The sequence below is a fragment of the Triticum urartu genome, chromosome 7 (assembly GCF_003073215.2).
Source record: "Triticum urartu cultivar G1812 chromosome 7, Tu2.1, whole genome shotgun sequence".
Lineage (NCBI taxonomy): Eukaryota > Viridiplantae > Streptophyta > Magnoliopsida > Poales > Poaceae > Triticum > Triticum urartu.
This window is the reverse complement of record NC_053028.1, coordinates 100,754,666-100,778,753: the sequence shown is the minus strand read 5'-3', so window position 1 is coordinate 100,778,753 and position 24,088 is coordinate 100,754,666. Positions and strand designations below refer to the sequence as shown.

At 46.8% G+C, this 24,088-nt stretch overlaps 2 protein-coding genes across 2 annotated transcripts; one reads left to right on the top strand and one right to left on the bottom strand.

Annotated features, from left to right (window-relative positions):
- Positions 1–1,005: 1,005 nt before the first annotated feature.
- On the bottom strand, positions 1,006–6,238 carry LOC125523577. Its single transcript, XM_048688598.1, has one exon. It carries the CDS (start codon positions 3,548–3,550, stop codon positions 1,163–1,165), a length of 2,388 nt encoding a protein of 795 aa, XP_048544555.1. The 5' UTR covers positions 3,551–6,238; the 3' UTR covers positions 1,006–1,162.
- A 113-nt stretch (positions 6,239–6,351) lies between these two features.
- LOC125523578 lies at positions 6,352–8,003 on the top strand. The gene is made up of 4 exons (XM_048688599.1): positions 6,352–6,512; positions 6,609–6,776; positions 7,396–7,660; positions 7,769–8,003. The coding sequence occupies exons 1-4, from the start codon at positions 6,484–6,486 to the stop codon at positions 7,928–7,930; spliced, it is 624 nt and encodes a 207-aa protein (XP_048544556.1). The 5' UTR covers positions 6,352–6,483; the 3' UTR covers positions 7,931–8,003.
- Positions 8,004–24,088: the final 16,085 nt, after the last annotated feature.

Genomic DNA, 24,088 nt, shown 5'->3' with positions numbered 1-24,088 from the left:
CGACGCCGTGGGCGTGAACTAGCGCCCGACGCCGCCGCGGTCACCAGAGTAGGAGGCGTCGCCACGGGAGGAGGTGGTGCAAGCACCTCCCGCCGTCCAGCCCGCCCCCGTCTACCACGCACCGTCGGCCCACCTCTGGACGCCGCCGGCCTACATCGACCTGGTCAGCGACGACGACGACACCGGCGGCCAGTGAAGACGGCGTCGGCCACGGCATCGACGGGCGCGGCAGGAGCGAGCGGGAGGCGTTTTTTTTTGTTTTATGTTAATTACGAACTGGGCCTTTTAAGTGGACTGATAGACTGGGCCGTTTTGTATATATATATGTGTGTGTGTGTGTGTGTGTGTGTGTGTGTTTTAACTAAGTTTATTTACTTTTTTAGTCATTTCATTTAAGTTTTTAAATTTTTTATTCACGTCCACCCCGGATAGGTTTTGATGTTCGGCCGCGCGTTGGGCGCACCCACAACCCATCGGACAAACGCGGACATGGATGAACCCATCGGCACCCCAAAAAGATAAAATCCGACCAAACCGGACATCCCTTTAGGATCGCGCGGTGGAGTTGGCCTAACTATTTCAACAAGTATAAGAAAAAGAAGGCAAAAGGGCCTGCTCATCCAGGGCATGGTTAGCCGCCATAGCCGGCTGGCCCTACACAGCATGCTGGCACCTTGCCCCGCCTGCTATTAATCATATGCGACCACCTGATGGTCGTACAACACCCTCTGTTGGCCCTATGGCACCCCTACAGGTGGTGCAACGACACCAGGCCCAAGTGGGTCTGCACCAATTGCAGGAGTTTCTAGGGATAAACCTAAGTCAATGACTAAAGGGTGCGCAAAATGTAAACGGATCGAGTCGGCACTTGAGTTGCATCCAAAGAGAAAGAACAAATGTTTCTTTTATAGTTGAGTTGACCACAGTGCTACAAATTGCCTAGGACGGTTGGTTTGAGAGGACAAAAAAGGCAGTGAGGTAGGGAAGGGAGTACATGCAGCAGTAGACAAGACAACAAATGAAATAAACTGAATCAAAAGCCGCGGGCGAACGCCCGCGCAAGGAAGGCAACAAACAAACCGGCCAGTACTTGGATCGGAGAACGCTAGCTAGAAATTAAACAAACAAACAAACAAACAAACAGTAGAATTGATATACAAAATCATGGCATCGGCGGTTCAATTAAAGGATCTGGATGGGGGGTTTCGAAACCAGCAAGTTGTGGGCCTTGATCAGGGTGTTGGTTCCTCGTCGTCTCTGATCCCTCCAGAATCTGAGGCTTATCGGTCAGTGTTGGTTCCTCGTCGTCTCCCTGCAGCATCTGAAGCTTGTCGGCCAGGGTCTTGGCACCCTTGAGCGAGAGGACGAGCCAGACGTAGGAGAGGAACTCACCACCTTCACCCAAGCTCTTAGCGTGCAGGTAGCCCCTGCACATGCTGGCGGAGTAGAAGAGCATGCCCAGCCACACCCGGTACATCACCCTCCAGCGCGTGGACGGCGGTTCAATTTTCAGCAGCTCCTTTGCAAGACTGCATGCCTTGGGGATGTGGAACAAAGATTTTATCACCTCCTTGTCTTCAGCTGCTTTATTATCGATGACGATGGGCACCTGCATGTGGACATGTTCCACTTCCGGCCCGTCGTCGATGATCTCGATGGGCACCTGCATGTGGACACGTTCCGCTTCCGCCCCGTCGGCGATAATCTTGGTCAGCTCGTCTTTGCTGAGCGGCTTGCCGCTCTTACCTAGCATGGCGCTGTCCAAGAAGCACTCGAATTCATCCATGGCTTCACTGACCAGGTGCTGCCTGCTGCCGGTGAGCAGCATGTCCGGGTGGGAATTCAGCAGCCGAGCCATGTAGCTGGATATTGCTTGCGTGCACTTGATGCGAAGCCAGTGTGAGTCTTCCTCCTCGTCGTCGGGAGGAGGACCTTCCATGCGGAAGCAGAGGTAGGTGGCGATGTGCCAGACGAGGACGCTCCTGTCGAACGACCCGCGCAGGGCGCCCCGTACCTTGGGGCCGCACACCTTCTGCAGCTCCTCACTTAGAGCCCAGTTGGCCACTCCCGGGCTGCTCTGCTGCATTATCTCGGCACCTGCCCCAGCATCCTCCACCGGCAGCACAGCGGTGCCTGATTCTTCTGGCACCGTGAAGACCCTGTAATTGGCAAGGTCGCGGCCCTGTGCACCCACCAGATCTGCAAGGACCATCTCCGACACATTCTTGTACAGTGTGTAGTCTTGACCGCCGCCGTCGCACTTGCAGAAGTACTCCTCCTTGCAGCCCATGCGGGTGGCGCACTTGACCAGCCACCCAATGTCCTTGTGCCTCCGCCGGAGAACCGCCTCCACGAGGTTGTAGCCTGGCACCGTCTCGCACAACGCTGGGACGCTCTTTGCAGACATGGCCCGGTACAGTAGCTGGCGGATGAACACCGCAAAAACATCCAGCGCGGCGGTTAGGCACAGGAGGATGTATGTGATCTTCACATCCGTGCGGTTGTACCCGTCCTTGCCGCTCGTCGCAAACAGCGTGAGGGCGGCGATGTGCAGGATGGGCACCACCAGCACATGGTACACCAGGTATGTGCGAGTGAAAACCAAATTTGCTCTGGTATATATGAGCCCAAACGCACCACGCAGCCAGCGCTTGAGTTCCTTTTCCGCCTTGGTGCTCAGCGGCCGAAGAACATCCCGGACATTTCCAGCTCTGCCTCGTTGTACAAGGTCATCGGCAGCAGCTGAGAGGGACATGTCCGAGAGCACCATATAGACTTTATCTCCGTCCGACAAGCCCACATTATCCGCCTCACCCGCCGCCAGCCCCGGCTGCTTCTCGGTGAGGGAGAAGCAGTTGTGCCAACCCACATCTTCAGGCAGCAGGCTACTCTTCTCGCCGGACTTGGTGGTGGAGCAGTTGTACCAATCAGAGAACAAAAGATCGTCCAAGTACACCGCCAATTTTGTACGCTTCTTTGTTCCTTGTATCGTCGCCGACACGGACGCCAATCTATTAATACTGGCTTTCTTGAGGGCCCATGGCTTCTCACTGAAACTGATGACCCCAATGATGAAGAGCAGGATCGCTGATGCCAATAGCTTCCAGTCGCTGGAGTCAGGCCACGACTTGTAGAAGGCGTACATGGCAACCGCGACCTGAGACACTAGGGTCACGGTGTGCCTTGCCCACAGCTCGTTGTCTTCGATGGTGTAGGCAGTCAGCTCCTCCTGCCCGCCGAGATGGATGAGCAGGACAGGAGCCCAAAAGACCTCCAGGATCTTGGCCTTGTCGTGCGCAATGCCATCACAGCTACTGCTGCTGCTGGTCGCCCTGGCGTGACGGTTGAAGAGGGTAGCCAGCGCATAGATGGCCAGAGCATCGCTGCTAATGTAGGCAAGCCATATGCATAGCCTGAAGTAGCGCCGGACGGTGTACTTGCGCATGGGGGCAGCCACCAGCAGAAACCATTGAAGGCCGAGGCTGCCGAGGACGAGGATGCGCAGCTGCCACTTGTCCCACCATCCCACAGCACTCCACACATCCAACATCTGTGTGTGTGTGTGTGTGTGTGTGTGTGTGTGTGTGTGTGTGTGTGTGTGTGTGTGTGTGTGTGTGTGTGTTGTGTGTTTCGGCAAACAAGGACACAGGTCTAGTAGTCGCAATGGTCGCGGCTTCCACTGACGCTTAGTAGTACTATTAACTTATTAGTGCATGTCGGATTAACTTGTTCGGATGTTCGATGCACACATTTAGGAACCCTTCAGCTCTACTAAACGCATGCACTTTAGTTGTGATATTCTAGTGGCATTTAAAATTCAAGTTCTAGCGACCATTCTGATTGGGCGCCAATCAAAGGCGCAAAGGAAAAGAAGGAAAAGAAAAAGAAACGAAAAAGATAAAGACAGGCTAGCTGTATTGCAGCTTTGTTACTATCATTCCCAAGCTTCTAACCTTTGCGTGTCCATGAGATATTCTGAAGTCTCACGTGTTAGGGCAGCCCCCATGCACGCAGTTAGAGCCTCTAGTGGTCTCAGTCAGAAGTTAGCTGTCGGCTGTCCCGTAGATAAAACATGGCGAGTAAAATTCATCTATGGTCTTTAAAACTATGTAAAGGTGTCTAGGTCTCTAAGGTTTTGAAATGCATTTTTAATTAACTCTCTAAAATTATAACATGACTTATCCAAGTCTAAACGAGCGTTTACCTCACCTGTTATACATAAAATCTACTACCTCTGTACCGAAATACTTGTAGCGCCCCAGCTACAAGTATTTCGATACAGAGGGAGTAATAGATGGAACCCATGTGTCAACGGCAAGGCTCCACCTAAAAAATTGTATTTCTTTTCATACAATCTTGGATGCAAACAAATTTTTATATGAAAAATGTAGCTCTCGATGATATATATATATACCTTTATATTTTTGAGTTTTTTTCATCTGAGGTCATCAAGATGCTGGAAAATAATATAAAGTTTCAGCAGCATATTAATCATGTTACAGAACTTGATGCCTTACAAAAAATCATATCCTTCTAGTATGATGTCGGATAAAGATACTTTGCATATGAAAATTGTAGCTCTAGATGATATCTACAAATTCTTAGTTTTGAGTTTTATCATTTGATGTTGTTAAGATTCAAAAAAATAAATATAAAGTTTCAGCAGCATATTAATCGCCTTAGAAAAACCATATCTTTCTTGTATGGTGTTGGATAGAGATACTTTATATATGAAAATTGTAGCCCTCGGTGAGATCTACAAATTTCTAGTTTTGAGTTTTATTATTTTAGGTAGTTAAGATGCTCAAAAAAATAACATAAAGTCTCAGCAACATATTAATCGTGTTTCTATCAACTTCTTAAAAATCTAAACAACTTCAAATAAAAAAACTCAAATCTATAAAGTCTCTCATGGAGAACTATAATTTTCATAAAAAAATCATCTTCATTCAAGGTCATGTGAAAAGAATGTGATTTTTCTAAAAAGAATATGAATTTTTTCTCTAAGGTGGAGCCTTGTAGGTGACATGTAGGTCCTGTCATATCTTTCTTGTATGGTATTTTGGGACTTCGGGAACCTCAGATGTAAGACAATAGGTTTTGGGGGAACCGGCACAACCCTCTAGGGGTGGCCTATCACATATATATAATGAGGTGGTATACAACGTTACAGTATACACATGTAAATACAGAAGCTATACAGTCTAACATTAGATAACACCTCCAGACAACACCAAGGTTTTGGTTACCGTTTGAAATTTCGAGATTTACCACGGTTACCACATATTTCAGTCCCCCTCAGTAAATGAGAATTTCGAGCAAAAAAATTGAAAATTTTCAATTTTTTTGAATTCAAATGCTCAATGTATAGTAAAGTATGGCAGCACCTGATAGCACGCGCATAGACAATGTTCCACTGAGCTAGTAGCTCTTTTATGATAAATATAAGTAAAGTGCTATCTATATCTGTTTTTGAAAGAATTTGAATTCAAAATTCAATTATAAATTTCATTCGAAATTCGTTTGAAATTTCGTGGTAACCGTGGTAACAACGTTTACCGGTCTCCCTCGGTATAAATGCACCATTCGGTAACCAAAGCCTTGGACAACACTTAGAGCCAGATGTGAATTTTATTCAAAAATGGCCAAAGCTGTCTTCCCTGCACTGTGCTGCTGATCTTACCATTTTCTCTCTCTACGCACAAACCTATTGTGCTGGCTGGCGCTTTTGCTCTCTGACAGCACATTTCAGCTTTTCTTCAAAAGTAGTGGCTTGTGTCTTTTGTCGGTTGGAGCATTCGCATCCTCTGCAAGATACGTTGAGTGTTATGGAGCCACTCCTCGGATCACCTGGATGTTTGGTGTGGTGGTGGAGGCTGAGGCTACAGGCTACAGTGGCGTTTGGACAAGCCCTTAGCCACGGTTCCTCTGCCTTTGCAGTGTGCCCATGAATCCATGATGAATGCAGGATTCACCGTCATCTAGAGTTCACTCTCCACGTTGCTCTGCTCTACCGCTTGGAGCATGGCTCCCTCTCGTCTTTTCTTGATTTTTGTGTCCGGTGTGGACGATCCAGCGGTGGAGCGGGTGGGGCTCCAGAGTGCGGATTTTCAGAGGCCGAGCCACAGGCAGGCCGGTATCGTGGGCGTTGGTTTGGGCCTTGGGATGTGCACCCCAGTCAGTGCGTGGCAGGCCTATGGACTGAAATACAGCCCGCGATACGGCTAGTGGATGTGTAGGCGTAATGTGTGCGGCCCATCCAAAGCGTCTGTCCCCGCGCGTCGTTGGCTTGGACCAAGGTTAGGGCCCATGTTAGGTCTTTCGAAACAGCACATGTGAGAGAATCTTGTCAGGCACACCCCCTCGCGCGGCTGGGTTGGGTGGCGTGGGATAAACCACAGCCACGCAGCGGGTCGTCTTCTCCATTCCAATCTGCATCAGTTCGTCTAACAGCGGCGGCCGTGCTGTTCCGGCGTCGGCGAGATGTCTACCAATGGTGTCGAGATTAATGGGTACGTTTTATTCTCCCTCCGGCCAACCGTCTTTGCTACTAACCGGCACAGATTTGGGGCATTTCTCACCGAGTTGGCCGCTCCGTCAATTCATAGGATTTCTGCTGCGTCCGGTGCGAGGAGCACTTCCGTCTTGCCATTGGAGTCCCAGGATTCCATGAGCGTCCCAAACGACGTGTTCGCTGCCGCCGGTTGTGCTCGGTCGCATGTGGATGCAGTGGTGGGCGAGGTGTGCTCTGAAGCCACCAGCGGCTGGACGCGCAGGTCAGTGAAAATCAATCCCCTCTTTTTTCTTTGTCTCTTGTTTTGCAATCTTAGATCTCTACCCTAGGCACGTTCTTAGTTACAGAAAGCAGTTGATTGTTTATGAGGCTTTGGGATTTGGTTCCTTGAAGTTTTTGACGGTTGTTTAGTTTGAGAATTTGTTATGCTGATTACTGCTAGCTGTATTGGATTACGTGGTTGGGAGCATTGTGGATCTCAGCTTATTAGTCTAGACGATGCTGGGAGCTGGTCTGTTGATGGTTGAGAAACTGGAAGAGAGAACTATGGGGTTTCCTAAACTGAATTTGTACATGAACCATTGGGATTTTGATTCCTGAAAGCTTTTGACGATTGATTAGTTTGAGGAATTGGTCATCTTATTCTTGTGAGCTTTTATTGGGCTACGTAGTTGATTATTTTACGACAGCTTGTTAGTCTGTATGATGCTTGGAGCTTTTCTGTTGACGGTCGAGGAACTTGAGACTGCCTGTGCCGAATATTATACACGCACTAGTCTCCTGCTTAGATCTTTTATGTGACTATTAATGTACTTCCAAAAGGCAATGGTTTTAATTAGTTGTTTTCTTGTGTGTCATCTCCTGCCGAGATGGTTATGCAGGGTCAGGGTGGGTAAAGCTCCCGAGGAGAGGGAGATGAATCCAAACAGGATTTCAGCTCTGGAATTGTCTGTCCGTGCTTATACCGAGAAGAGGGATGGACCTGTTGTGTACCCAAGCATTGGCACAAGCTTTGACTCCTTGGACGAAGCTTATGAATTCTATAATCTGTATTCGTGGGAGTGCGGATTTGGTGTTAGACTTGCCAAGAGCAGATTGAATGTTGAAAGGAAGAGATGCATGCAAGAGATTGTGTGTGCTTGTGCGGTATGTTAATTGAACAACTGTCAAAGTATTCGCATCATTGGGTGACTGATTGATATGTCGTGATAGATAGACTGACGACATTTTCTACTGTCCGTTTTAACCTTGCAGGGGAAACCATTGAGGGAAAACAGCCGCTCGGCCAGATGCGGATGCAATGCTATGATCAGGTTGCTGTGGTCAAATGACAAGGGGTGGTACATAGCAGAACACAAAGATGACCATAACCACCCGTTGTCGTTGATGTGTGGACAGAAATGTAGGGGAACGTAGTAATTTCAAAATTTTCCTACGCACACGCAAGATCATGGTGATGCATAGCAACGAGAGGGGAGAGTGTTGTCTACGTACCCTCATAGACCGAAGCGGAAGCGTTGATGCAACGTAGAGGAAGTAGTCGTACGTCTTCCCGATCCGACCGATCCAAGTACCGTTACTCTGGCACCTCCGAGTTCTTAGCACATGTACAGCTCGATGACGCTCCCCGGACTCCGATCCAGCAAAGCTTCGGGGATGAGTTCCGTCAGCACGACGGCGTGGTGACGATGATGATGTTCTACCGACGCAGGGCTTCGCCTAAGCACTGCAACGATATGATCGAGGTGGAATATGGTGGAAGGGGGCACCGCACACGGCTAAGGAACGATCACGACGATCAACTTGTGTGTTCTAGGGTGCCCCCTTGCCCCCGTATATAAAGGAGGGAGGGGGAGGTGCGGCCGGCCCCAAGGGGTGCGCCTGGAGGAGTCCTACTCCCGGTGGGAGTAGGACTCCCCCCCTCTTGCCTTGTTGGAGAAGGAAAGGGGGAGGGAGAAGAGGAAAGGGGGGCGCCGCCCCCCCTTCCTTGTCCTATTCGGACTAGGGGGGAGGGGGCGCGTGGCCTTCCCTGGCCAGCCCCTCTCTTCTCCCTTATGGCCCATGTAGGCCCATTAACCCCCGGGGGGGTTCCGGTAACCCCCCGGTACTCCGGTAAAATCCCTATTTCACCCGGAATGAATCCGATGTCCAAATGTAGGCTTCCAATATATCAATCTTTATATCTCGATCATTTCGAGACTCCTCGTCATGTCCGTGATCACATCCGGGACTCCGAACTAACTTCGGTACATCAAAATGCATAAACTCATAATAACTGTCATCGTAACGTTAAGCGTGTGGACCCTACGGTTCGAGAACAATGTAGACATGACCGAGACACGTCTCTGGTCAATAACCAATAGCGGGACCTGGATGCCCATATTGGCTCCTACATATTCTACGAAGATCTTTATCGGTCAGACCGCATAACAACATACGTTGTTCCCTTTGTCATCGGTATGTTACTTGCCCGAGATTCGATCGTCGGTATCCAATACCTAGTTCAATCTCGTTACCGGCAAGTCTCTTTACTCGTTCCGTAATACATCATCTCGCAACTAACTCATTAGTTGCAATGCTTGCAAGGCTTATGTGATGTGCATTACCAAGAGGGCCTAGAGATACCTCTCCGACAATCGGAGTGACAAATCCTAATCTCGAAATACGTCAACCCAACATGTACCTTTGGAGACACCTGTAGAGCACCTTTATAATCACCCAATTACGTTGTGACGTTTGGTAGCACACAAAGTGTTCCTCCGGCACACGGGAGTTACATAATCTCATAGTCATAGGAACATGTATAAGTCATGAAGAAAGCAATAGCAACATACTAAACGATCGGGTGCTAAGCTAATGGAATGGGTCATGTCAATCAGATCATTCAACTAATGATGTGATCCCGTTAATCAAATAACAACTCTTTGTTTATGGTTAGGAAACATAACCATCTTTGATTAACGAGCTAGTCAAGTAGAGGCATACTAGTGACACTCTGTTTGTCTATGTATTCACACATGTATTATGTTTCCGGTTAATACAATTCTAGCATGAATAATAAACATTTATCATGATATAAGGAAATAAATAATAACTTTATTATTGCCTCTAGGGCATATTTCCTTCAGTCTCCCACTTGCACTAGAGTCAATAATCTAGATTACACAGTAATGATTCTAACACCCATGGAGCCTTGGTGCTGATCATGTTTTGCTCGTGGAAGAGGCTTAGTCAATGGGTCTGCAACATTCAGATCCGTATGTATCTTGCAAATCTCTATGTCTCCCACCTGGACTAGATCCCGGATGGAATTGAAGCGTCTCTTGATGTGCTTGGTTCTCTTGTGAAATCTGGATTCCTTTGCCAAGGCAATTGCACCAGTATTGTCACAAAAGATTTTCATTGGACCCGATGCACTAGGTATGACACCTAGATCGGATATGAACTCCTTCATCCAGACTCCTTCGTTTGCTGCTTCTGAAGCAGCTATGTATTCCGCTTCACATGTAGATCCCGCCACAACGCTTTGTTTAGAACTGCACCAACTGACAGCTCCACCGTTTAATGTAAACACGTATCCGGTTTGCGATTTAGAATCGTCCGGATCAGTGTCAAAGCTTGCATCAACGTAACCGTTTACGATGAGCTCTTTGTCACCTCCATATACGAGAAACATATCCTTAGTCCTTTTCAGGTACTTCAGGATGTTCTTGACCGCTGTCCAGTGATCCACTCCTGGATTACTTTGGTACCTCCCTGCTAGACTTATAGCAAGGCACACATCAGGTTTGGTACACAGCATTGCATACATGATAGATCCTATGGCTGAAGCATAGGGAACATCTTTCATTTTCTCTCTATCTTCTGCAGTGGTCGGGCATTGAGTCTGACTCAACTTCACACCTTGTAACACAGGCAAGAACCCTTTCTTTGCTTGATCCATTTTGAACTTCTTCAAAATCTTGTCAAGGTATGTGCTTTGTGAAAGTCCAATTAAGCGTCTTGATCTATCTCTATAGATCTTTATTCCTAATATATAAGCAGCTTCACCGAGGTCTTTCATTGAAAAACTCTTATTCAAGTATCCCTTTATGCTATCCAGAAATTCTATATCATTTCCAATTAGTAATATGTCATCCACATATAATATCAGAAATTCTACAGAGCTCCCACTCACTTTCTTGTAAATACAGACTTCTCCAAAAGTCTGTATAAAACCAAATGCTTTGATCAGACTATCAAAGCGTTTATTCCAACTCCGAGAGGCTTGCACCAGTCCATAAATGGATCGTTGGAGCTTGCACACTTTGTTAGCTCCCTTTGGATCGACAAAACCTTCAGGAATGCAGTTTTGACATCCATCTGCCAAATTTCATAATCATAAAATGCGGCAATTGCTAACATGATTCGGACAGACTTAAGCATCGCTACGGGTGTGAAGGTCTCATCGTAGTCAATCCCTTGAACTTGTCGAAAACCTTTTGTGACAAGTCAAGCTTTGTAGACAGTAACATTACCGTCAGCGTCAGTCTTCTTCTTGAAGATCCATTTATTCTCAATTGCTTGCCGACCATCGGGCAAGTCAACCAAAGTCCAGACTTTGTTCTCATACATGGATCCCATCTCAGATTTCATGGCTTCAAGCCATTTTGCAGAATCTGGGCTCACCATTGCTTCTTCATAGTTCGTAGGTTCATCATGATCTAGTAGCATGACTTCCAGAATAGGATTACCGTACCACTCTGGCGCGGATCTTACTCTGGTTGATCTACGAGGTTCAGTAGTATCTTGTTCTGAAGTTTCATGATCATTATCATTAGCTTCCTCACTAATTGGTGTAGGTGTCGCAGAAACAGGTTTCTGTGATGTACTACTTTCCAATAAGGGAGCAGGTACAGTTACCTCGTCAAGTTCTACTTTCCTCCCACTCACTTCTTTCGAGAGAAACTCCTTCTCTAGAAAGGATCCATTCTTAGCAACGAATGTCTTGCCTTTGGATCTGTGATAGAAGGTGTACCCAACAGTTTCCTTTGGGTATCCTATGAAGACACATTTCTCCGATTTGGGTTCGAGCTTATCAGGTTGAAGCTTTTTCACATAAGCATCGCAGCCCCAAACTTTAAGAAACGACAACTTTGGTTTCTTACCAAACCATAGTTCATAAGGCGTCGTCTCAACGGATTTCGATGGTGCCCTATTTAACGTGAATGTGGCCGTCTCTAAAGCATAACCCCAAAACGATAGCGGTAAATCAGTAAGAGACATCATAGATCGCACCATATCTAGTAAAGTACGATTACGACGTTCGGACATACCATTACGCTGTGGTGTTTCGGGTGGCGTGAGTTGCGAAACTATTCCGCATTGTTCCAAATGTACACCAAACTCGTAACTCAAATATTCTCCTCCACGATCAGATCGTAGAAACTTTATTTTCTTGTTATGATGATTTTCAACTTCACTCTGAAATTCTTTGAACTTTTCAAATGTTTCAGACTTATGTTTCATTAAGTAGATATACCCATATCTGCTTAAATCATCTGTGAAGGTGAGAAAATAACGATATCCGCCACGAGCCTCAATATTCATCGGACCACATACATCTGTATGTATGATTTCCAACAAATCTGTTGCTCTCTCCATAGAACCGGAGAACGGTGTTTTAGTCATCTTGCCTATGAGGCACGGTTCACAAGTACCAAGTGATTCATAATCAAGTGGTTCCAAAAGTCCATCAGTATGGAGTTTCTTCATGCGCTTTATACCGATATGACCTAAACGGCAGTGCCACAAATAAGTTGCACTATCATTATCAACTCTGCATCTTTTGGCTTCAACATTATGAATATGTGTGTTACTACTATCGATATTCATCAAAAATAGACCACTCTTCAAAGGTGAATGACCATAAAAGATATTACTCATTTAATAGAACAACCATTATTCTCTGATTTAAATGAATAACCGTCTCGCATCAAACAAGATCCAGATATAATGTTCATGCTCAACGCTGGCACCAAATAACAATTATTTAGGTCTAATACTAATCCCGTAGGTAGATGTAGAGGTAGCGTGCCAACCGCGATCACATCAACTTTGGAACCATTTCCCACGCGCATCGTCACCTCGTCCTTTGCCAGTGTTCGCTTAATCCGTAGTCCCTGTTTCGAGTTGCAAATATTAGCAACAGAACCAGTATCAAATACCCAGGTGCTACTGCGAGCTCTAGTAAGGTACACATCAATAACATGTATATCACATATACCTTTGTTCACCTTGCCATCCTTCTTATCCGCCAAATACTTGGGGCAGTTCCGCTTCCAGTGACCAGTCTGCTTGCAGTAGAAGCACTCAGTTTTAGGCTTAGGTCCAGACTTGGGTTTCTTCTCTTGAGTAGCAACTTGCTTGCCGTTCTTTTTGAAGTTCCCCTTCTTCTTCCCTTTGCCCTTTTTCTTGAAACTAGTGGTCTTGTTGACCATCAACACTTGATGCTCCTTCTTGATTTCTACCTCCGCAGCTTTTAGCATTGCGAAGAGCTCGGGAATAGTCTTATTCATCCCTTGCATATTATAGTTCATCACAAAGCTCTTGTAGCTTGGTGGCAGTGATTGGAGAATTCTGTCAATGACGCATTCATCTGGAAGATTAACTCCCAATTGAATCAAGTGATTATTATACCCAGACATTTTGAGTATATGCTCACTGACAGAACTGTTCTCCTTCATCTTGCAGCTATAGAACTTATTGGAGACTTCATATCTCTCAATCCGGGCATTTGCTTGAAATATTAACTTCAACTCCTGGAACATCTCATATGCTCCATGACGTTCAAAACGTCGTTGAAGTCCCGATTCTAAGCCGTAAAGCATGGCACACTGAACTATCGAGTAGTCATCAGCTTTGCTTTGCCAGACGTTCATAACATCTGGTGTTGCTCCAGCAGCAGGCCTGGCACCCAGCGGTGCTTCCAGGACGTAATTCTTCTGTGTAGCAATGAGGATAATCCTCAAGTTACGGACCCAGTCCGTGTAATTGCTACCATCATCTTTCAACTTTGCTTTCTCAAGGAACGCATTAAAATTCAACGGAACAACAGCACGGGCCATGTATCTACAATCAAACATACATAAGCAAGACACTATTAGGTACTAAGTTCATGATAAATTTAAGTCCAATTAATCAAATTACTTAAAGAACTCCCACTTAGATAGACACATCCCTCTAATCCTCTAAGTGATCACGTGATCCAAATCAACTAAACCATAATCGATCATCACGTGAAATGGAGTAGTTTTCAATGGTGAACATCGTTATGTTGATCATATCTACTATATGATTCACGCTCGACCTTTCGGTCTCCGTGTTCCGAGGCCATATCTGCATATGCTAGGCTTGTCAAGTTTAACCCGAGTATTCTGCATGTGCAAAACTGGCTTGCACCCATTGTAGATGGACGTAGAGCTTATCACACCCGATCATCACGTGGTGTCTGGGCACGACGAACTTTGGCAACGGTGCATACTCAGGGAGAACACTTCGTGATAATTAGTGAGAGATCATCTTATAATGCTACCGTCAATCAAAGCAAGATAAGATGCAAAAAAATAGAAACATCACATGCAATCAATATAAGTGATATGATATGGCCATCATCATCTTGTGCTTGTGATCTCCATCTCCGAAGCACCGTCAAGATCACCATCGTCACCGGCGCGACACCTTGATCTCCATCGTAGCATCGTTGTCGTCTCGCCAATCTTATGCTTCTACGACTATCGCTACCGTTTAGTGATAAAGTAAAGCATTACAGGGTGATTGCATTGCATACAATAAAGCGACAACCATATGGCTCCTGCCAGTTGCCGATAACTCGGTTACAAAACATGATCATCTCATACAATAAAACTTAGCATCATGTCTTGACCATATCACATCACAACATGCCCTGCAAAAACAAGTTAGACGTCCTCTACTTTGTTGTTTGCAAGTTTTACGTGGTTGCTACGGGCTTAAGCAAGAAACAATCTTACCTACGCATCAAAACCACAACGATAGTTTGTCAAGTTGGTGTTGTTTTAACCTTCGCAAGGACCGGGCGTAGCCACACTTGGTTCAACTAAAGTTGGAGAAACTGTCACCCGCAAGCCACCTCTGTGCAAAGCACGTCGGGAGAACCGGTCTCGCATAAGCGTACGCATAATGTTGGTGCGGGCCGCTTCGTCCAACAATACCGCCGAACCAAAGTGTGACATGCTGGTAAGCAGTATGACTTATATCGCCCACAACTCACTTGTGTTCTACTCGTGCATATAACATCAACACATAAAACCTAGGCTCGGATGCCACTGTAGGGGAACGTAGTAATTTCAAAATTTTCCTACGCACACGCAAGATCATGGTGATGCATAGCAACGAGAGGGGAGAGTGTTGTCTACGTACCCTCGTAGACCGAAGCGGAAGCGTTGATGCAACGTAGAGGAAGTAGTCGTATGTCTTCCCGATCCGACCGATCCAAGTACCGTTACTCCGGCACCTCCGAGTTCTTAGCACACGTACAGCTCGATGACGCTCCCCGGGCTCCGATCCAGCAAAGCTTCGGGGATGAGTTCCGTCAGCACGACGGCGTGGTGACGATGATGATGTTCTACCGACGCAGGGCTTCGCCTAAGCACTGCAACGATATGATCGAGGTGGAATATGGTGGAAGGGGCACCGCACACGGCTAAGGAACGATCACGACGATCAACTTGTGTGTTCTAGGGTGCCCCCTTGCCCCCGTATATAAAGGAGGGAGGGGGAGGTGCGGCCGGCCCCAAGGGGTGCGCCTGGAGGAGTCCTACTCCCACCGGGAGTAGGACTCCCCCTCTCTTGCCTTGTTGGAGAAGGAAAGGGGGAGGGAGAAGAGGAAAGGGGGGCGCCGCCCCCCCTTCCTTGTCCTATTCGGACTAGGGGGGGAGGGGGCGCGTGGCCTTCCCTGGCCGACCCCTCTCTTCTCCCTTATGGCCCATGTAGGCCCATTAACCCCCCCGGGGGGGGGGGTCCGGTAACCCCCCGGTACTCCGGTAAAATCCCGATTTCACCCGGAATGAATCCGATGTCCAAATGTAGGCTTCCAATATATCAATATTTATGTCTTGATCATTTCGAGACTCCTTGTCATGTCCGTGATCACATCCGGGACTCCGAACTAACTTCGGTACATCAAAATGCATAAACTCATAATAACTGTCATCGTAACGTTAAGCGTGCGGACCCTACGGTTCGAGAACAATGTAGACATGACCGAGACACGTCTCTGGTCAATAACCAATAGCGGGACCTGGATGCCCATATTGGCTCCTACATATTCTACGAAGATCTTTATCGGTCAGACCGCATAACAACATACGTTGTTCCCTTTGTCATCGGTATGTTACTTGCTCGAGATTCGATCGTCGGTATCCAATACCTAGTTCAATCTCGTTACCGGCAAGTCTCTTTACTCGTTTCATAATACATCATCTCGCCACTAACTCATTCGTTGCAATGCTTGCAAGGCTTATGTGATGTGCATTACCAAGAGGGCCTAGAGATACCTCTCCGACAATCGGAGTGACAAATCCTAATCTCGAAATACGTCAACCCAACATGTACCTTTGGAGACACCTGTAGAGCACCTTTATAATCACCCAATTACGTTGTGACGTTTGGTAGCACACAAAGTGTTCCTCCGGCACACGGGAGTTACATAATCTCATAGTCATAGGAACATGTATAAGTCATGAAGAAAGCAATAGCAACATACTAAACGATCGGGTGCTAAGCTAATGGAATGGGTCATGTCAATCAGATCATTCAACTAATGATGTGATCCCGTTAATCAAATAACAACTCTTTTGTCTATGGTTAGGAAACATAACCATCTTTGATTAACGAGCTAGTCAAGTAGAGGCATACTAGTGACACTCTGTTTGTCTATGTATTCACACATGTATTATGTTTCCGGTTAATACAATTCTAGCATGAATAATAAACATTTATCATGATATAAGGAAATAAATAATAACTTTATTATTGCCTCTAGGGCATATTTCCTTCAGAAAATGCACTGGAAGTCGCATAAGCATATAGACAGATACACAAAGGACCTGGTGAAACAGCTGAGAGATAACAATGTTGGTCTTGGGAAAGTGTTCAGCATTGTTGGCAGTTTTTTTGGGATAGTTGATAATGTGCCATTTATGAAGAGGTGTTTGAAGACTCTTTGCCGGAAGCTGAACAAAGAGCAATCTGACGAGGATGCAGTCAAGACGATGGCGATTCTAGTTGAAATGAAGGCTAATGATCCTGACTTCAATTACACAGTACAAGTGGATGATGAGAGCAGGGTGAAAACACTGATGTGGGTAACAAGCAGAGGGTTTGACCAGTACAGGTGTTTTGGGGATGCAATCACATTTGATACAACTTACCGCACTAATCTTTACGACATGCCATTTGAGCTGTTCGTTGGTGTAACCACTTCCAAAGCATAATTTTTGGTGGTGCCATGATGAGAGATGAGAAAGAGGACACATTCAAGTGGATATTTAAAGAGTTCATCCATATGGTTGGCGGGAAACACCCACAGACAATCCTTACTGGTTAGTACCCCCGTCAAGCTCTGTTGTTTACCATCTTATGCATGCATCTGTTATTTTTATATAGGAAAAAAGTTCTAACCAATAGAATGTGTGCCACCGATGAAATAATGCAGATCAGGCACGAGCGATGGAGCTGGCTATAGAGGCAGAACTACCCAACACAGTGCACCGCTGGTGCAAATGGCATGTTTTGAAGAAGGCAAAGGAGTCGATGGGTGTGCTGTGGAGCAAGAACAGTGACTTTAAATTGGAATTCCACAAGCTAGTACACCACATGATCATGGAGGAAGAATTCGAAGCTGGTTGGCAGCAGATGCTGGAAAAGTATTCCTTGAAGAAGCATACATTCTTGATGCAGATATATGAGGTGCGCCATAAGTGGGCAAAGCCATATTTTAGAGGAGTGTTCTGTGCAAAAATGACTAGCACACAGCGGAGTGAGAGCGCCAATCACATGTTGAAGGGGTACGTGCCGCCAGGGTGTCCTATGCACCTGTTTTTGAGACAATTTGAGAAACTCCAGTTTGACCGGGAATCAGAGCAGAGCTTCCAGGAGAAGAGAACATTGCTGGTAATTTTTCTTCCTCTGCATTTGCTTCAACAATTGTGCATGCTATAAATTGTCTGATAGAGCTGGTGCCAATTACTAATGTGTGGTTATTTTGTTTGCAGAGTGGTGTGTCACTTAGACTTAACCTACCGATAGAGAGGCATGCTAGCAAGGTGTACACTAGAGCTATGTTCGAGAAGTTTGGTGAAGAACTATACAAGTGTGGTGCACATGTATTGGATGAGATTGTAGCAAAGAAGGTTTACAAATCAACACATGTAGATGCTGCAGCCAGAGAGAAATGGAGTAAGGTTGAGTTCATGATCCAAGTGGATGATGAAGCGAGTTTTTTCAGCTGTGAGTGCGGCATGTTTGAACACTCTGGTTTGGTTTGTTGCCATGCATTGCAGGTGAACATTTGCATCTTACGAATAGGCTGTTTGTTCTCGATAGTGAAAATACATGTTGGTTTCGAAACAAAAACTAGTGGAATGAGAACAATTTACTGTTTTTTGCGTGCAGGTTATGATCCTCTTCCGCCTGTCGAAGATACCAGATAAGCATATAATGAAACGCTGGACAAGAGACGCAAATGATGTTTTGCCTGCACATTTGGTCAGGTACCAGAAAGACAGAGGGCCTCCTTCAAGTGATACATTCAGACATCACACAATGTACACGAAGGCACTAGAATGTGTGCTGCTTGGCGATAGCAATGTTAGGTGCTATGATGTTTTCATGACCATGATGAAGGAAGTGCAAGCCACTCTGTTGCCATTAAGCGCCGAGAAGGACGGGATGGGGCTAGCAGAGAGGGAGCAACAAAATCAGGTTTTAGTTCAGAAACAGGCAGAGACGCTTCAGATGCAAGGGGGCAGCACCAAGCCTGCTTGTGATGGTGAATCAAGCTGTTCAGGGATAGCTGGGCAGCAGAATAAGCACCCGAGAGGCAGACCTACGACTAGCCGGGACAAAGCTCCTTACGAGCAACAGTTGAAAAGATCAAGGTTTTGCACGATTTGAAGGGGGCAAGGTCACAAGTGCACAACTTGCCCAGAAAGAGGCGACGTGCCGAAAATGCCGAGGAAATTGCCAAAGTGTACAAATTGTGGTGTGCTTGGGCATCGACGCAATACCTGTGGCACGAGGAAATCTGGACCTTTTGAACCGAACTTTCTCTAAGGAACTGAATTCATAAGTCGTGCTGTTTCTTTGTCAGGACTGTCTTATTGTGCAATCATCATTGTGTCATTTGCACTCGGTTGACAATTAAAATTGTTTTATTTGGTCTGTTATGATCATTATTGTGTTAGTTTCATTTGAGACGTTGCTTATTTTTTCGTGCTAGTGGTTTCATTTGAGACACTAAGCTGAAACTTACCCATCATGATGGCTGGTTGAGCTTGCGTTTTGGTTGTGTTTGATTGTGTCCTTTGGTCGGCCTCATGTAACGAGAAACAGTTCAAAGAATACTGATCTCGGTGATCTATGGCTCCCATGTGTACCTAACTATGAATCCCAAACAAAAACAGTTCCAATAATTCTGATCTCGCTAATTTATGGCTTCCATGTGTACATGACCAGGAATCCTGACAGGTAAGCAAGCAGACATGCGTGGGTGAACGCCGAATTGACAGGGCCACTATCCTAGCTTTGACTAGGCCCATCCATTACAGCGTGACTCCCGGGTGAGCACGCCTGTTCTGACGGACACAGATGTGCCTGGCGAATGGTACATGCATTGAATGGCCGCACCCTCTCTCCATTGGGGAATTGCTAACTACAAGAACAGGTATGGCATGCGATGAATTTGGCTGGCCGTGGCATCAGCCTGTGTTTTTCGTTTGCAAAAACACAATCAGTAAGATATGGTAAGCTTTTTTTTGATTTTCCAATGAGCGATAGAAAAGAAAATACTTACTGCTAAAAAATAGGGGTTAGTCACTTGCCACTGTGCTGTGCATTTGCGTTGATCGGCTAGTTTGCCTGTTTTCATGGATGGCATGGAGGCGTTGGGGGAGGGGAGTGGTGTCCATGCATAGGAGATGCATGCCATTGGCTGTATGAGTTGACAGGTGATGGAAGCACTGCTCCCGAAATCTTTTCATGCTGGGCATCATGACGCTCCTTTTCTCGCCGCGGGACGCCCGGCAGTTGGTGACAAGATGTGTGCACAGGTACAATGCGCCATCCATCTGTTCCCGTATTAATGCGCATAGAGAGACATGGACGATAGGGGAGAGAAAGGCTAGGCGTCAGGTGTGTGCTTTCGATCCACACAATTCAAAACTGAAACTTCAGCTCCCATCCTACCAAGTTGGTTTGAAATTTGAATGTGGTTACTTGGGAGGGAAAACGAAAATTTTTGCTATCTATATAAGTACGTGGCGCGCCGGGGTGGAAATCTATCCAAACGAGAGTAGAGATGGCGCCCAGCAGCACAGTTTCGCCAGCTTCAGAGCTGACCAAAACATCTGGCTCCACCTTGACAGCAGGCGGGGTGCAGGTTAGCAACGTCACCTTGGAGGTTAGCATGGCAAACGAGTCATCTACTGCACTTTACTTACACTTGATCATGCATGCTCGCAGGTGGTTAGTGACGCTGTAGGTTTGGATGCTCTCGTTTTCCCTGATCCTTCGTCTGTAGTTGACAGTCTGGTTGACGAGGTCATTGATATTTACCACAATTTCAATGCATTTTGCTTATGTCCCCCTGTCTCACAAGAATCATGCATTGACACGCATAGGCTAGTGTGATGGCACAAGGCGCGGGGAGCGAAGAAGAGGTTGTTTCCAGTGGTGCATCATTTGAGAATGTGAGTTTTCCTTAGCTTTTCCTACAGCAATTGTGCAAGCGTTTGCATTTGTTCTAATCCACCAGGATCAAAATCTCCGTTCCCAGGCTGATCTGGACGTGGAGATCCTGCTCTGGTGGCTGGAGGAAGAGACATCAGATTTTGACCCCTGCATGGGGCATGCGGGGCCGGTGGGTGCATGCGAGCTGTTGGATGGGGATCACCTGTCAGGGACGTGGGCTGCTGAACCTGGGTGCGAGGAAGATGACGCTGAGAGTCCTCCATGCAAGCGTCCAAAGATATGACATGTGCTGCTTAGACAATTAACTAAATGTACTTGGACCATGAGATAATGTATTAGGTTAATCCATGAAACAGCTTGAGGTCGCATGTTCTGCTTAGACAGTTAACTAAATGTACGTGAGGCCGTTAGTGGTGGTGATCGCCACTTGTATTTGCAGTTCCATCTGTTGTCCGTATGTCTAGTGCACCCGAAAAAATCTGGTCGTTGCTTTGCCTGATGATTTTTATTTGTGTCCATTATTTTTTGCTCAACAATAGATATGTGCTTGATTAAACGTTTTGCTTGGTGTTCTGCGACTTCCTAAACAAATCTAAAAAACAAGATAAATGGACGATAGAGGTGTGGTGCTTCCAATAGGCATACGTGGAACATTTTGTAGCCACTTGGTCAGGGTGTGGAGGTGAGCACACTGTCGCCTCGTACTGGCGCATGTGTATAAAACGTGCTCCCTGTGCCCAAGAGTGGTAGCACAGAGGCGAGGCACCACTGCATCTGGCGTTTGGACGGAAGGAAAGGAAGCAAAGGTTTGTACTAGTCCTTCCATGGCTTCTCGGTTTTCTCCTCCCTTCACCTGATCCATTCTCTCAAAAATCTCACTTGCTCCTCTTTCTTGTTTGTGTGCCATTATTGCAGTCTTCTGGTAGAGATGGGGCGCCGCCCGAAGCTCTCCTCGCCTCCAGCTGCGCCAGATGGAGCTTCTTCGTCGACCATGCTGGCTGCCAAGAAGGTGCCTGCACTGAACACGACGTACAATGCCGGGCTGCTCCATTCCATCGCCGGAGAATGGAATCCAAACATCAAAGGTGTGTTCTCCGGCATAGGCATGGAAGAAATCTGCAAGATAAAGGATATGGGGAACAACAACCGTATCTTTAGCATGTCCCTCTTAGCTAGGATCGATCCCAAAACCATGAAGATGGACATGGGTGATGGCAATCACGTTGTGATAGACTCTAGGGAGGTGGCAAAGTGCATAGGGTTGAATCCATGTGGTAGGAAGATAGATATCCCGGGCGGCGCTTGCTTAGCAGACCGGGAACGCTTGCTAGAGAACTTGCATGTGAGATTAGAGACAAACATGTCTCGCACCTGTAAGATCCCTGTGATCAGAGTTAAGAAAATCATCCAAAACGCAAGCAAGGTGGCGATAGTAGGAGCAGAGAGAGAGAAGATGATGGTGGCATGTACAATCATAGCCGCGTCGTCGTTTCTCCTACCCAGGGGAGCACACCCAAAAATTGCAAATGAACTGCTGCCGGTGCTAGCTGAGCCAAACCAAATCTCCGACTATGACTTTTGCGATTATGTTGTGGAGGGGCTGAGAGAGGGTGCGGCCAAGCTGAGGGAGGATCTACTGCATGACCCAACTCAGCTCTCTCTGCAGGGCTGCCTTGTTGTCCCACAGGTTAGCGAGATGCTTCTCTGTTCAATATTGCAAATATGTTTGTTTCTGAACAATCTAGCTGATGCATTTCTGTTTTGTTTGTCGGAATGAACATAGATTATTTTCTACGATTACCATGAGCACGGGATGGAGGGGCGAGAGGCGCTGCCGTTCCCTCGTCTAGCATCGTACTCGGATTTGATGATGAAACTGCAGATCAAAAAGCATGCAACAAGGAATCGTGTGGACGCTGGGTTTGAGGTACATTTCTCTTCTTAAATGATACTTCAATAAATGCAGTGTGGTTGCTAAGATCCAGTTCGATTATTCCCTTGCAGGCTGTGGATGTTCCTAGATCGCCGGCATTTAATGTCGTTTTTGCTAGCCCAGCTCAAGCACAAGGCTGTACCACGCCAAGTTCTAGTGTGCATGCTGCTCCCCCTGGATTTGGTGTGGCCCATGAGCAAGTGATACCTGCAGAGGTTAGCCATCCAAACTTGTTGGCTTGTGATCCAACTTGCTATTTTTTCCTCGTGTACTAACTAAGTGCGTTGTCTTGTTGCTGTCTGCTGTCGTAGATTCTTGATGCGATGGAGGAGGCAGTGCATCATCGACTGAAGCAGCTTGAGGAGGAATTCCTCAAGATGGTGGAGGAGACGCAGGGTGTCGGGGATATACCCCGCGGCGTAAACCGGCCGGAAGTATAACCCGGCCGGACTAGGCGTTTCATTGGTAAACCGCCAGAGGATTGGCGGTTTACATGATTGGCGGTGTAAACCGGCCGGAAGTTAACCCGGCCGGACTTGGCAGATTATCTGAAGACCCTGCTGACACTTGGCGAGTTACGGGCGACCCGCCTTGACCTGGCGGTTTACAAGCAACCCACCTGGTTATTATGACTCACTGGTGATCCGGCGTGCGGGACAGACAGATGACAAGGCCCAAAACCCAGAAGGCCGGTTCACGTTTAATGGTGGGCCGGTTTAAGAGGAAAGGCAGGAGGAATATTATCTTACAAGGAGCTAAGACCTGGACTTGTATCCGGTTTGTATTAGAGATAGACTAGTCCTAATCCTAATAGGACTCTACATGTAACCCGCCCCTCCAACATATATAAGGAGGGGCAGGGCTCCTCAAAAGGGACAAGATTCACAAGTTCCGCAAGTAGGACAAGTTAGGTTTAGACAATAGCTCTCGAAATAGAGCACTCTTGTAACCGTGATCATCATCATCATCAATATCAATGAAGCAGGACGTAGGCTTTTACCTCCACCATGAGGGGCCGAACCTGGGTAAAATCTCGCGTCTCTCGTCCCGCTCAACCCCTCTCAAGCTACCACATAGATGCGTTGGCCTCGCGACTAAGTCCTGACACTAATGACATCTGCCGTGACAATTCCACGATAGTTGGCGCCCACCGTGGGGCCTGCGCACAGTGGTGTTGAGTTCTTGGATGGATCTCTTATAGGGATTGAGAAGTGTTGACACACAAACACGTCACGTGTACCCTCGACGCCGGGGGTGATGCACCGCAGCTCACGTCGAAGGAGACCCGACCGACAGCGCGATACGAAAGACAGTCGACGGGCGCTTTTGCAGACCCGAAAACCCCACACCCCCGGGAGGGACCCCGTCAGGGAGTGCGGCGACTATGGGCTGTTCTAGGTCGATTCGCTCGCCCCTAGAGCCTCGGGATTCGCAGCTCTCAAACACGAAGAACAGCGAAGAACGGGATAGAAAAACGGTGGAGAGATAAAACGTAGATGAAAAAGTAGTATATTGATTTTTTCGATTGTGTGTTGTTTCAATCGGCCGTCACCCCCAACATATATAAGAGGCGGCTGGACTTCCCGTACAAGAAAAGGACTAAAAATTCCGTCCAAAACATCAAAAACCCTAACCTAACTCGGACAGGAATC

Bases quoted from the DNA above. Each gene is read 5' to 3' on its own strand.
- LOC125523577 (XM_048688598.1), bottom strand. From the start codon at position 3,550: ATGTTGGATGTGTGGAGTGCTGTGGGATGGTGGGACAAGTGGCAGCTG.
- LOC125523578 (XM_048688599.1), top strand. From the start codon at position 6,484: ATGTCTACCAATGGTGTCGAGATTAATGG. The intron at 6,513-6,608 runs GTACGTTTTATT...GTCAATTCATAG, and splicing joins AATGGTGTCGAGATTAATGG to GATTTCTGCTGCGTCCGGTG. The intron at 7,661-7,768 runs GTATGTTAATTG...TTAACCTTGCAG, and splicing joins AGATTGTGTGTGCTTGTGCG to GGGAAACCATTGAGGGAAAA.